Here is a 14412-nt window from a genome sequence, read left to right as displayed (position 1 = left end):
GCTCTGATCAAAAGATGAGTAAGTTGAATAGACTTAGAGGTGTACCCGATCAAATCTAGATTGGGCAAGAACCAGCTCATATCTCGAAGGATGTCTGAGCCGGAAAGAAAATTTCCAAGGATTGATTGATGATTGCGAGTATTCGCACACACGCTGAATCCATAGGAACAAAATGACAATCACAAAGAATTTTAAAGAATATTGCTAGACATATGGAATTAATCCTAATGCAAGCAAGAAAGGAGAATCAAGAGCAATAGGTTGCAAAGGATTTTGAAAGATCAGATAGCCTTTTCAGGTATTAGGAAAGCAAATGAACAACTAGGGATGAACGAACCCCGGTTAAGTGAATTATCCGCAGTCTGAAAAGAAGCTGCAAAGCACAAGGCCACAAAGGATTCTCGGAACAACGGAGAGTACTAGTGGTATCTCGTAATAACAGGAGCAACTAGGGATAAAGGTACAAGCAGCAAGGATGTTATTCAGGGGGATTATCAGTGGTCAAGACCTGCAAGGCAGTTGGCACAGGGTCTCGAGAAACATCGAGGAGTATCCGCAGAATCTTCTCGCGAAGCAAGCAATCATCGATAATGTTGGGGTTCTTCAGGAGGAAGTGGGTACGAGAACCTAATGTCAGAGTTAGTAAAATGTTTAACCCGAATAGACGAGATATCAGAGTCCCAGAGTATAGACGAGGAATAAAAGATCCTAATACCACCCAATGGCGAAGTGGGCCCGTAAGACACACAACCAATCTTAGTAAAAGTTTTTCAGTGACTAGACTCAACTTTGGCCAAGGAGTTGGAAAGGGGGCTACATACAGGCAGTCGGCTCTGATACCAACTTGTGACGCCCTCGATTCAATCGTACACTAATCATACACGCAAATGTGTACGATCAAGATCAAGGACTCACGGGAAGATATCACAACACAACTCTAGACACAAATTAAAATAATACAAGCTTTATATTACAAGCCAGGGGCCTCGAGGGCTCGAATACATAAGCTCGAAAACACAAGAGTCAGCGGAAGCAACAATATCTGAGTACAGACATAAGTTAGACAAGTTTGCCTTAAAAAGGCTAGCACAAAAGCAACATCGATCGAAAAGGCAAGGCCTCCTGCCTGGGAGCCTCCTAACTACTCTTGGTCGTCGGCGTCCGTCACGTGGTAGTAGGCACCCTCGGGGTAGTAGCCATCGTCAAAGGTGTCATCTGGCTCCTGGACTTCGTCATCTGGTTGCGTCATCCGAGAAAAATGGAAAAGGGGAAAAAGAGGGAGCAAAGCAACCGTGAGTACTCATCCAAAGTACTCGCAAGCAAGGATCTACACTACAGATGCAACATTATCAAAGGAAGGCTGTATATGTGGACTGGGCTACAGAAATGCCAGAATAGAGAGAAGGCCTAGTCCTATCGAAGACTAGCATCTTCTGGAAACCACCATCTTGCAGCAAACAGGAGGGAGTAGAGTAGCATAAAGTAAAGTAGTAGTAGTGTTATCAACCTCGGCCAGAGATCCTTTCTCGACTCCCTGCGAGAAAGAAATCCCAGAGCCGTACTATCCAATTATCATCACAATCCAATTCTCATCACCATCCAATTCTCATCACAAGTATCCAGTTCTAGTTGTATCGATCGGGATACAACTCCAAGTGTCCGTTACCGTAGGACAGGCTATCGATAGATGTTTTCTTCCCTGCAGGGGTGCACCAACTTACCCACCACGCTCGCTTAACTCCGGCCGGACACACTTTCCAGGGTCATGCCCGGCCTCGGCCAAACAATACGCCGCAACCCGACCTAGGCTTAATAGAGAGGCCAGCACGCCGGACTAAACCTATGCCCCCAGGGGTCATGGGCCATCTCCCCGGGAACTCCTGCACGTTGCGAGGGCGGCCGATGAGCAGACCTAGCTACCTCCTTCAACAAGGCAGGCGCTTACGCAGTCCAACCCGGCGCGCGCCGCTCAGTCGCTGACGTCTATTAAGCTTCGGCTGATGTATACGACGCAGAACGCCCATACTATGCCCACGTGATGGTTAGTGCTATCAGGCCAGAGGCCCCTCGGATCAAATATCCAAATCGTAGTGGATTAGGAACGCGCGGTAACAAGCAGAGACTCATGAAAGATGTGACCCCGTTGCCCCGTCTTGAGGACTTGCGGCAAGGGCTAGGAATACCCGGCCACGCCTCGTAATTATCTCGCGGGCACCCTCCAGGTCAACCCGACTCCACATCACTCGCAATTAAGCTCGCGCGGGTACCCCTCAGGGTCGACCCGTCTTTCCAAGTAACAGTGGTAAAGTCAAGTATCCGTGTGTCCAAACATTAAGGGGAAAACCCGAGGAATCACCCCCGGTGAATTCCACTCGATGTAATCATCAAGGTGAACGTAAGAGGATCCACCCTCGAGGTTCACACTTGAGGGGTTGCACGACAGAGCCGTATCGGAAGTGGTTAAGGAGGAAATCACCCTCGATGACCATGACCGAATAGCTACACTACAGGTTAACATCAGAAGTGTTGTAGAGGTCTCACCCTCGGCACTCAATAGTAACACTGCAGAGTCGAGCAACGAAGGGGCGTGATGTGACGTGAGGTGTCGGGTCCTGGTCTTCGATCCCGTTGATTGGGTCTTCTGATAATCCAGCGGGGCAGTCGAGTCAAGTGGGGGGGGGGTCACTGATGGGTCTCTAACCAACTTATACTAAGCAGTTTAGGATAAGCAGGTAAGGTACAACAGTAGGTACACAAGCAGGCTATGCATCAGAATAGGTGCAAACAATAACAGTAGCAAAATCTAATGCAAGCATGAGAGAATGGAATGGGCGATATCGGGATGATCAAAGGGGGGGGGCTTGCCTGGTTGCTCTGGCAAGGTGGGGTCGTCGTCGACGTAGTCGATCACAGGGGCGGCATCGGTCTCGGGGTCTACCGGAGAGAAGAGGGGGAAGAAACAGTAAATATAAAGCAGACATAGCATCACAAAGCGTAACATGGCAATATGTTGTGCTGGGTGTGACCTAACGCATGGCTACACGATATAGGTGAAGGGGGAATTCAACCGGGAATGTATTCCCGGTTCCGGACCCGTGTCACACAGATGACCGGAGGGGAAATGTTCCATGTTCAGCATGCTAGAGGCATGTGACAGCTGAACGGACCGCATTTTCAGATTCGTTGGATTTTTCTGAGCAACTTTCATATAGAAAACATTTTCATCCGAGTTACGATTTATTTTCTATGAATTTTTAAAGTTTTAAACATATTCTGGAAATTATTTATATTAACAGAAATGGAATATGACGTCAGCATGACGTAGGAGCGACGTCAGCAGTCAACAGTGCGGTTGACTGGTCAAAATGACCAGTGGGGCCCACTTGTCATGGACAGGGGCCTTAACAGTGTTTATTAAAACTACTATGAGGTTAATTGGCAACTGGGCCCCACATGTCAGTGTCTCATTAAGTTAACTAAATAGTTTAAATAAATAAAACATTGATTAAGGGAGTGGGGCCCGCATGTCAGTGGCTGGGGCCTGCCCAGTCAGCACGGTTGACCAGGTCAACGTGGTTAGCTGGGGTCCGGGGACCCACGGGCAGCGACCTGGGGTGGACCCCACGCGGCGCCAGCTCAGCGGAGCCGCCGGAGTTGCTCCGATGAGCCTCCCGCGGTGGCGCTCTCGCCGGAGGCGATCGGAAATCGCAAACGGGGCACCAAATCGTGCGTCGCAACTTGCGTTAGAATGAGGAGAGCGCACCACGTCCATTTACGGCGGCGGCGCGGCCCGTAACTGGCTAGAACGACGACGACGAGAGGTCGGTCGAACGGGCGGACGCCGGCATTCGGCCGCGGTCGGAAACGAGGCTAGAGGGCACGGGGAGGCACGAGCTCGAGCTCGTTGGGCTCATGGGAGCACGAGGAGCTCGTTGCCGTGTCCTGGTGAGCGCGACAGGGGCTATGGCCATGGCGGCGAGGCGATCCGCGGCGACGGGCTCACGGCAACGGCGTCGAGGTAGCTACGACGCACGAAGAGGCTAACGAAGGGGAGCAGGAGACGGAGAAGCTCACCGCGTGGCTCACACGTAGGCCCGTGATGGTTTAGGAGCTGCAGGCTTCGCCGTAATCGACGACGACGCCGGCAACCGAAGAGGAAGAAGACGACGGCGATCTCGCGTCGCAGAGTTGAGGAGCTCCAACGGGCGGCACTAGTCGATGGAGAGGGCGATGGTGGACCTCGTAGACGTATCGACGAGGTGCGGGTGCGGCGGTGGTCGCGGTGGGGCAAAGTGGCCGGCGACGAGCGCGTCGTGGAGGTGGAGGGAAAGGGGATCTGGGGAGAACCCAGAGGAAAGTGGGGCGATAGAGGAGAGCATGGGAGTGAGTGGGGCACAGGGGAGAGGATCGAGGCGTCGGGGTGTGGAGGCCTTATCCTCCCCCTCGTCGTCGACGGTGAGGCGGTCCGGGGCGACCGCGCCCCTGTAGCGACGGGGTCGGTCGAACAGGGAAGGCGACCCGGGGAAGGTGGGCCGGCTGGTCCGGATGGGCCAAGGCCCAGGGAGGCAGGGGCTTCCTTTCCCCTTTTTGTTTTCTTTTTAAAACTTTTCCGTTTTCATTTAACAGTAGCCTTTTGCAGTAATTATCTTTTGCAAAAATGTGCCACTGGTGAAAACAAATACTAGGGGCAGTGGTGCACTGCCACCATAAGCTTGGGATTTATTTGAATCCATTTGGAATTTTCATAATTGGAGTAGCATTTTAAAATGCTAGAATTTGCACTGGATTAATTGCTACTGCTCATTTTAGTAACATAGTGATGTTCTTTTTCTTAACATCAATTGTTTTGGAATATTTGCTAAATAATGAACATTTTTCCAGCAAGTTTACGCAACTTCAAATTTCACTTTGAATTTGAATAGAATTCAGAGAAGGGATTTGAGCTGAGATATTACCCCAACATGATTAAGCTTTGTAAAACAAGATGACTTGGCACTGATCTTAAGGGATTGCTGTAGTGTGATTCTGGGGATGTTACAGTGTATAATTGAGTGAGGGTCGTGACATCAGGTATCAGAGACATCTCGATCCGCAACATCCTTCGAATCAACCGGGTAAATCCCCGCGTGAGGCCGAATTGGGGGAAAATTTCCCCAATCCATCAGTTCGAGCAACGGGTCGGTAGATTTCGGGGTGTGGGATCTGAGTGGAGGCGTCCAGGGTGATCATGGAGAAGGTGGTGGCGGAGATCACGCAGATGCGCAAGGAGAGTGAGGCGACGGCCACATCCATCCAGTTGCTACTCACCACAGCCCAGAACCTGGGAGCCTGGATTCCGACAGTGGATTCGACCATGGAGGCACTTCACATCTCCATCGATGTGGTCGGGTGGGGGGGGGTCGCGTCACAATGCTGGAATCCGGTACCTCGCCGATGACTCCCAAATAGCCTCATGGGCAGCGATCCACGAGCAACAACGTTGCTGAAGCACACCAGGGTGATGCAATTTGGGCGCCCTTGGCCCCAGCGCCCGCCCTAGTCAGGGGTAAGAAAAACTTTCCCCAAACTCCAGGTGGATTCGAGTTGGGGGTTTACTCTGGCATGGAGGAGAGTGAGAGATCCAATAGCAGGAGTCGGTTTGGATCGTCTCACATGCCAAAGATAGATTTCCCTCGCTTTCATGGGGGAAATCCTCGATGGTGGAAAGGAGTGCGTGAAAAATATTTTTCCATGTATCATGTGCCTAGAGACACTTGGGCAACGTTTTCCACCATGCATTTCATAGGCAATGCAACTCTGTGGTTGCAAACTTATGAGGCAGATCATGAAGTAGAAAGTTGGAAAGAGTTAGTGGTAGCCATACATACAAAGTTTGACTAGGATAAACACTTAAAGTACTTAGAGGCATTAGAAAGGTGTAAACAAATTGACTCTATGGAAAATTATCACCACAAGTTCGAAGAGCTCAAACATAAAGTGTTAATACAAAACTGTCATTATGACGAGGCATTTTTTGTTACTAAATTTGTAGGAAGATTGCATATGAACATTCAAAAGGCTATTAGGTTGCATAATCCTAGAACAGTTGATGTTGTGTTATCTCTTGCTTTGACACATGAAGAACCACTGGAAGAAGCTCGGTAGTATTCGAGTGCTAAGTACAAGCACGACTACAAGAGTCCGTCAAAACACACTTATGGGGGCAAAGGCATCATGCCCACTAATGACTTGCAAGTGCACAATGCTGTTGTAGCACTTTCGTGATAAGTGAAGTATCGAACCCACATGAGCAAATAGGAAGGAATTACAAACCCCTCAACTACGCTATCACTTACGTAGTTACGTACGCACACAAAATGTAGTTTGAAGATAACCTACTTTAGTAAGTTGCTTGGAACACAAATAAAAGGGTAGCACTTATCTAAACTACAAACAATAAATAAAAGACAGAAAATTAAATGAACTAAACTGAGAGAAATAGTGCTTGAGTAATAAACGTTCTCGAAGGAACTAGAGTCATCACCATAGGTATGATGCTGACAACACATGATAGACATGGCTCTCTAATTGTATCATTAAGCCACTTGTATATGATCTCGCATGGGCGAAGCCAATAAAGTACGCATCCCCACTAAGGTTACCGCATACATTCGTGCCACCACCGTGCTTCCCCACTCCGATTATCATAACGATGATTAAGGGGAGTGAACTCTCCGTGGTCACGCCTTAAGTTCTAGGGTTCTCCACTAATCCCTATTGCAATGATCAGGGACGAAGCAAGAATAGGTCTTGTCACCACCTACCCTCCACAACTACCCTTCTCACCAACATAAATCACCACAAGTCCATAGGTGGCTAATGTTGTGTGGGCGCCCTTCACAACACGATGAGACAATCAACGCAATACATATAGGGAGAATACCAGGCTATGAAGACAGTAATACCCACTCACCCCTTGAGATGAGATCTAGAAATCGCGAAGCAACATCAGTTGGAGCATCACCCCACACAGTACATACTTGCAATCAATCATCACCACTTCAGAGGGTTGGAGAAACCGGACCCTGCCATGGAAAAACATGGAAGAATATGTCAAAGTCGTCACACGAATAGCCAACCAATAGTTCTCATCAAAATATACACCAACTGCCAAGATATGAAGAGAACCAGCATATCTAGGGACACAAGCTCTCATAGGCCCTTCGTTAATTGGTGTCGGATCGAACACCGTCGAGGTAGGGAGAGACCTTATTCCAATACACCATCGCCGCATCACCTTGTCGATGTCACTAGGGCACAAAAGCATAAGGAAAAGAAAACAAGACAGGCGGATCCCCACTCCTCTTGTCATCGTCGAGGCCGCCAGATGGGAAAGAGGAGCGAGACAGTGGCAATGGCGTGTAGGGATGTTGTGGCGGCTAGGGTCGGAGTCACGGCAAGGTGAAATCTGAACGAGTATCATTTACATGCTTAGCTGTACTTGCTGCATCAACAAGTAAAAACAAGATGTATACTTGTGCGGGTCATATACTAAGAGAAATATCAAGTTATGTGAAAAATGTACAAGCACAAAGTACATACTATGTATTCACGTCAACTTAATAGTCACACCAGATTAACGTTATAATCACAAGAAATATCAATAATAGGGAAAACTCCTTCAAGCTGTAATACTGTAAAACCACACACCATCATCTCTAGACAGCTCGAGTACTAAAACATCTCGAATAAACACAACACATTGCAAATATAGTTCAGGGAGGCACAACTATGGAAATTCAACGCATCTTTGGTCACCTAGCACACTTTTCGATTGTTTAGGCAGCAGGTAGAAACTTCATGCAAATTGGTGGTTTAATCTTGGCAAGAGCAAGTATTGAAGCAGGAAACGTCCATATGCCATCCCCACATATCAAAGCGGATGCAACTGCGGGCACCATGAAGCCAGCCTCCTTCTTGTTTATCTTGGTCCATGCAAAAACTATCAAACTCCCGAGGCACATATCGATAGCAAAGCTCCCACCTACAAGGAATGGAACTGCCATTGCCATTGGTAGGGGCACATACTTCGCATACTTGTGTGGCATGACATCTCTTACTATACTGACAACTGCCGCAAATGCGAAAAATCCGCCAGATATTGCAATGCAATACTTCGGTAACACTGAGAAGCCCTCCACACCAAGTATTGCCATATTGCGGTATATGAGTGCATAAGGTGCCTTCCAAGTACCATATGGGTTACCAATATCAAATGCCTTGTAGAAGAGCATGAACGTGAGGGGGGCGATAATGCAACCCATGGCTGTTCCAATAACTTGTGCAATCATCATCGATTTTGGTGATGTTTGAGTGAGATAACCCGTCTTGAAGTCTTGCATCAAATCGGCGGAGATAAGCACCAGTTGCTTGACTAGGGTGCCAGCAACAAGGCCTGCAATGACACCATTATCCTTGCCGGCCCATCCCGCAAAGACAAAGAGAGCGATCTTGCCATAGTTATAGCCCATGTTGATGTCGGTAAGCCCTGTACCATAGGAATTGGCGAATCCAAGCATGGGGGCAACGACATAGGCTATAACAACATAGTACCACTTCACTTGTTTGAACATTACTGGTATGGTAACCACTGCAAGAACGCTAAACAAGGCATAACCGGTGTATGCCATCCAAGATGGGATCTGGCCTCTCTTAAAGATCTCCTGGCGTTGAAACTCCTCAAGCGAGACTGTATCGTCCACATTTTTTGCTGCAATTCATTCGCTCAACATTACAAAAAAGAACTCATTTCTTGATTGGTGATGCACTGAATTTTATGTTGTCCTTTGTTCTTACCTTTGTTGTCAACCTGCTTGCGACTAAATTGTCGATACATGCTCATAGCAGTGATGCCAACAATTTTTATGAAGTGGTACATGCCATCCCCCATGATGAGAGCTATGCATATGAAGGCCTGGGTGGTGACAAAATCATGGTCAGTGACATACAAGTTTTCATTACGACATGCTATTAATTTATGTGATTGTAACTAAGGAAAAAAGAGAGTTGTGGTAGATACCTTGTAACCGTACAAACTTTTCATGCTGCTTTCTGGTGCTTTTGCAGGGTACCAATCCCCCTTGTGTTTACTAATGAGTGGCCACATTATTCCCCATGAGATAATTGCACCAAGGAGGGTAGAGATATTTACTATATGTGGGCAAATCATCCCGGCACCAACGTATGTCATGCTAAAGTCAAAGTAGAAGCTGAAACACAAATAATAAGCTCTGAGTTAAGAGATCACATGCCAAAAATTGTGGCAATCCACAATGAGAAGCAACAAGTCAAAAGAATTACGTTTGCTTCCAGGCCTTCAAACCGAAAGTAGGGAACTGGACAAATCCACAGGCATCGCCCCCGGTGTAGAACCATTGGAAGAAACTCCATAGAAAACTACCCCCAAAGTATTTCAGAAATCCACGGATTTGCTTCCTGTCATGATTGAAAGGTAAGATTAATCCATACAGATCAAGAACTCACCACAAATTGCTTGGTTTAATGATTGAAAGGTCACAGTGTGCATACCTTGAATTCTTGTCGCCTTGATCGGTATGAAACCCGTTTATAAGAATAGCAGTTGCAGTCCCACTTGGGTAAACTAATTTGTAGTCGACGACCAATACCTGAATATATTATGTCAAATCATTGAGTGCCCAAGACAGATGAAAACCAGGCTCAGTTGTTTAACACGTAATGAATTGCGTTATTTTCTTAAAATTCGTACCAGTTCTAAAATTAAATTCCTTGAAAAGCTGGAAAAATGATAGCAGCATCGGTTCAAAACCTAGTGACAGTTTTGGTGACCAATGCTTGCGGCAAAGAAACTCCAATCAATAATACCGCCTTTGTATCAAAAAAGTTTTATAAGTTTGATATAGAGGGAGTATAGTATAGATAGAGTTGCGAGATGGAGTTTCCAGGCACGTGTGAGCAGCCCATGTAGGCTGTCATCGGCAAGGTTTCGTAGTGCTAGAGACATCGATGTCTCTACGTTTGGTGGTCTAGAGACATCGATGTAATTTTAATTATATTTAGGGTGTTTTATCGAAAAAGGGCTGCCCCCCGCTTTATATTATAAAGCAACGACCACACGATATAAATGTTGGGGCCACAGCACACGCAAGCAAAAAAAACAAAAAAAGGAACTGAAGAGAAAATAATGCCAACAACGGCGGATCAACGAAAACGATGAGGATCCGCAACCGCCGCGCCCACCGGAAAATACCACCACGCTCCTAGCATTCCGGACCGCCGCATACCAAACAACACCCTCAAGAAGGATCGCGACGATGACGACGTTGTTGCCCGGACATGTCCTAGGGTTTCCCCCGGTACGCGAGGGGTGAGGTGGAAGGGGTATGCCCGACGCCCTTCAGGAAGGCACGACGGCGCCCACGAGCGTCACCGCGTCGGTGCCGGCCCGGCCGACAAGGATTTCTCCCGACCACCAACCAGCCACGACCCCAGACAATCCATCCCGCGCCACCAAACACACCGCCCACCAACTTGCGCCACCATGGTCGAGCAGTCTCCATCGCCGTCTCACCATGGCAAACGAAACGGGACCGACGGAAACAAGACGACGCAACCGGGAACCAGGAGCGGCAACATCAGCAGCCTCGCGGGAGGGGACATCCTCCACCGCCCCCGGCGGGATCCGGCCGGACGCAGCACATGGGCAAACCGGGCCACCCCTAGCCCAGCAGAGCCCGAAACGGGCTCGCGAAGCCCCCGTCGCCGCGCTGCAGAACGCGAGCCACCGTCGCCACCACCCCCCGCATGAGTCACGCCCCCGACCCGCCGGAGACGCCGCAAGCAGACCAGGCCAGGCCCGCCCAGACCCAGATCGAGCCCAAAGGGGCCTAGATCTGGGCCGGGAAGGCCCGCTGCTAGCCACCGCGTCGCCCCGCCGCCAAGCGGCCGCGCCACCGCCCGCACGCCACCCAGCACTGCGCCACCGAAGGAGCTGCGCCGCCGCCGGATCCATTGTCGCCGAGGAGCACCCCCATCGGCCGCCGTCCGCCCGAGCCGAGGCGCCAAGCGGGGGGGAAAGGCCGGGGCCGCCGCCGCCGCCACCACGCGGGCAAGGCCCGGTGGCCCAGGCCGACGGCGGCGAAAGGTGAGGAGGGGGAGGGGGGGCTGGGAGGGGCGACGAGAGCCCGCGGTCGCCCCGCTCGGGGAGGCGACGCGGGGGAGGAGGGGGCTGCTTTGATTTAGGGTGTTTTGTAGTGCTAGAGAAATTTTTTACTAATATTTTTTTTTGAAAAGGAGGATGACCCCTGACCTCTGCATTTGGAGATGCATGCAACAATTTTATTGGTTAGTTATTCACAAAGATCTTATAAAGTAATACATCAATATGTGTGAAGCCGCCATCTTGGCAACATCTGTCGCTACTCCTATCCAACGATGAAGGGGTGCAAAAAATATGAGCCGAATACCCAGATCTCTAACCTAAAACTAACATCTAAAGTCCGAGGCCCCAACCAAATCACATACCATGCCTAGGGCACAAACCGGTCCGACGCACTCTCATAGGTCATCGCCGCCACCTTCCATCGATTCATCTTCAGAACAGATACTGACGCATCGACCTTGCTAGGCCACATGGATAAGTCTCACACATGGATGGAGATCATGTGTTCCAAGATGGTGAAGCGCTAGGTCGCTTTCGGGTGGGCCTTAGGGCGTTGTCAACATTGCACAGTCGCAGGAAAAAAAAACTAGGATAGCGTACGGTATGTGTTGTAGGGGAAAGAAAGTTTAGTTAGTTTTTCTTTATTTTGAACTGAAGTTTAGCTAGTTTTGGGTAGCCTGATAATTTTGTTACTTTCAATCAATCGCCTACAGGCTAAAGCTGCGCATATATCCGGCGCGGATGAGCTCATTTAATGTAACGTGTATCTTAGCCACACAGTGCACACAGCATGTTGGAAAAACTGAAGGGAAAGCAGAAGAAAGAGACCTGTCTGAGGGGAATCAAGGTGAGGAGGCCCCCGAAGCTGCAAGCCAGGAGGAACCCCGTCATCCAGCCTATCCCTGGCTCCTTCCAGCTTCCCGGCACGTTGCCCGGCGAGTCCCCGGCCAGCTCGTACGTCTTCTTGTTCAGGCCCAGCAATGTTGACCCGAACCCACCTGCAGCGCGCCAGTCACAAACACCAATCAATCAAGAATTATGCTACAGAGACTGGCGTCATGGCCTCCATGGCCAGGAATGAATGATGCGGTGCTAACCGGCGAAGGCGATGGTGTAGCAGGCCACGCCGCAGGTCTGGACGATGGTGTTCTCCTGCCGCGTGAAGGGGCGGGACACGATGCCGAAGCGGTCCAGCAGGCGCGTCCACCCGCGCAGCGCCAGGAAGGAGAGCAGCGCAGCGGAGACGTTCAGCGTGGGCACCAGCCCGGTGGTGAGCGCGATCTTCATCACGATGACCGTGTAGATGAACCCGATCAGCAGCGCCGCCACCATGCCCCGCACCGTCAGCTCGTCCTGCCACCGCGGCATGGCCTCCAGCTGCCACTCGCGCGTCGACGCCAGCGCGGGGTCCGACTCCCTGTCGCCCTCCAGGGCCTCGTCCCTGTCGATCTCCGGCGCGATCTTGGTGCGGTCCGGCGCGATGACGTCCATGGCGGCTCTGCTCCTTGACTCCGCAGCTGCTGCTACCGGAGCACGAAACCAAATTAAACAAGAACAGAAAAAAAATTCTTCTTCGCCAAGACCAAATTCTGCCCAGCATTTTCGAGCAAGAACTAGCAGGGAGCATCGCTCACCTCAACGATCAAGGCCGTACTGCTCGACTGATCACTGTACCGTGGAAGAAGAATCACTCAAGGCTGTAGCTTCGAGGAAGTCGTACCCCGTTTCCGCCCACGAGGCGAGCTGCAACCGTGTGCTTTTGGGGTGAGATTGTGATGTTAATCATGGCCGATGCCACGGTTTTTATAGAGAGAATCATGGGGAAAAGTCCACCCTCTTACTTTTCCATGTACTGTTTTATTCATGGTGTAAGCCGATGTTCCTGACCAAGTACTACAGATGATGTAGCTGCGGCCCAGATTTACAGTACCTCCCTCGGTGATCCATCCGAAGCTGATCGGCAGTGTTACGGGATGTCAGATTCGCGGGTTCCTTTGACTCTGGATCACTGATAAACTAGTAGGAAACTGTCGTGTCAGTGTGTACCAAGACTCCCTTCAAAAAAGAACTGCGTATAAGCTGTCGGACTCAAAGAGAGTTGTTAAAGAAAGGAACAGGGAAGGGAGGAAGACAGCCAAAGGGGGGCTATCAGTGGCGGCACTTTTCGTGCCATCATGCCGTAAGCTTCATTCCGAAAGTAATTAATGGATCACGACTTCCTTGGACGTGGAGCTAATGACATGTATTAGGGAAAATAACCTATTGATCATGCTGGGATATCAGACGTGCCGGTGCCTCAAATCCGTAAAAGAACTGAAGAATCTATTGAGTTCACGCAATAAAAGGAACTCCTAAATCAACGAAATTAATATGGATCAGAGGGAGTATTATTTTTTGTGTGTAGCTTCATTTAATTATCTGAAGAAACCAACTCTATTGAAGCAACCGAAAGTTGTTCTTCCATCCGAATTGTAACTAAGCACGGTCCGCATTTCTAAAATTCGATTTGAAACAGAACCTTTTCAATAAAGGGAGATTTAACTGACGCTTAACGTCGATATCGAGATGATTCAGCCATAAAAAGTTCACACCCAACCAGTTGTCAAAGAGAATAATGTGACGAATAAAAGAACAGTAGGTTTTAGCAAGTCAACGAGAGAAAACAATGTTCATTTAGGCAGCTTGGAAATGGCACTGTATTTCCCTGTAGAAGATACAGCACAACAATACGCCTGCTTCATGCCGCTTTTCGTGCCTTACCTATGCGATGGCAATTTTGGCACGTACAATATGCTGTGCTCTAGTTGACCCTGGCTAAAAGAAATACAATGTCCTTCAGTTTAAACAGCAAGGGCTTATCAAAAACACAGGTTCAGGCACCAAGCACTAACCAGGAATTACAAAGGAGTAAGGAAAGTAGTGGTGGTGTGTGAGCAACAATCTTGCCGCTGGGTGCAAAGGGAACACGAGATTCGGTCAAAGAAAAGAAGCGGCTGCCAATGATCCATATTCGCGCAATCTAGAAAGTCCAGAATATTTGGATTAGCCGAATAAGCCGAGTCTGCTGACTTTGCTAGGATTCCTGTTTACAAGGACCTCCCTCCTTTATTGAGTTGGTAGGTTCGTCTCACTTTCTTCCTAGGTTTTTTCCTCCTCGCCTTTGGTTTTCTGTTGATTTTTTTGGTAACCTCAACCAATGCTGCACAAAATAAGAAGGATTCCAATATGGCGCT

At 49.2% G+C, this 14412-nt stretch overlaps 1 protein-coding gene across 2 annotated transcripts; it reads right to left on the bottom strand.

The window, feature by feature from the left end:
- Positions 1-7624: 7624 nt before the first annotated feature.
- Positions 7625-13051, bottom strand: LOC123137768 (iron-phytosiderophore transporter YSL15). 2 transcript variants are annotated; one of them, XM_044557611.1, is made up of 8 exons: positions 12814-13051; positions 12277-12699; positions 12008-12177; positions 9568-9665; positions 9340-9474; positions 9059-9248; positions 8836-8953; positions 7625-8749 (listed from the first exon to the last, which is right to left on the bottom strand). In XM_044557611.1, exons 2-8 carry the CDS (start codon positions 12668-12670, stop codon positions 7818-7820), a joined length of 2037 nt encoding a protein of 678 aa, XP_044413546.1. In that variant the 5' UTR covers positions 12671-12699; positions 12814-13051; the 3' UTR covers positions 7625-7817. The 2 variants fall into 2 exon arrangements, with proteins under 2 accessions (XP_044413546.1, XP_044413547.1); XM_044557612.1 differs by having other exon boundaries at positions 12277-12702; positions 12814-13048.
- Positions 13052-14412: the final 1361 nt, after the last annotated feature.

Source organism: Triticum aestivum, chromosome 6B (genome assembly GCF_018294505.1).
Source record: "Triticum aestivum cultivar Chinese Spring chromosome 6B, IWGSC CS RefSeq v2.1, whole genome shotgun sequence".
Classification (NCBI taxonomy): domain Eukaryota; kingdom Viridiplantae; phylum Streptophyta; class Magnoliopsida; order Poales; family Poaceae; genus Triticum; species Triticum aestivum.
Note: the sequence above shows the minus strand (reverse complement) of the source record. Positions and strands in the feature narration are given on the sequence as shown.

Bases quoted from the DNA above. Each gene is read 5' to 3' on its own strand.
- LOC123137768 (XM_044557611.1), bottom strand. From the start codon at position 12,670: ATGGACGTCATCGCGCCGGACCGCACCAAGATCGCGCCGGAGATCGAC. The intron at 9,475-9,567 runs GTATGCACACTG...CAATCATGACAG, and splicing joins CAAGGCGACAAGAATTCAAG to GAAGCAAATCCGTGGATTTC. The intron at 9,249-9,339 runs GTAATTCTTTTG...TTTGTGTTTCAG, and splicing joins TTGAAGGCCTGGAAGCAAAC to CTTCTACTTTGACTTTAGCA.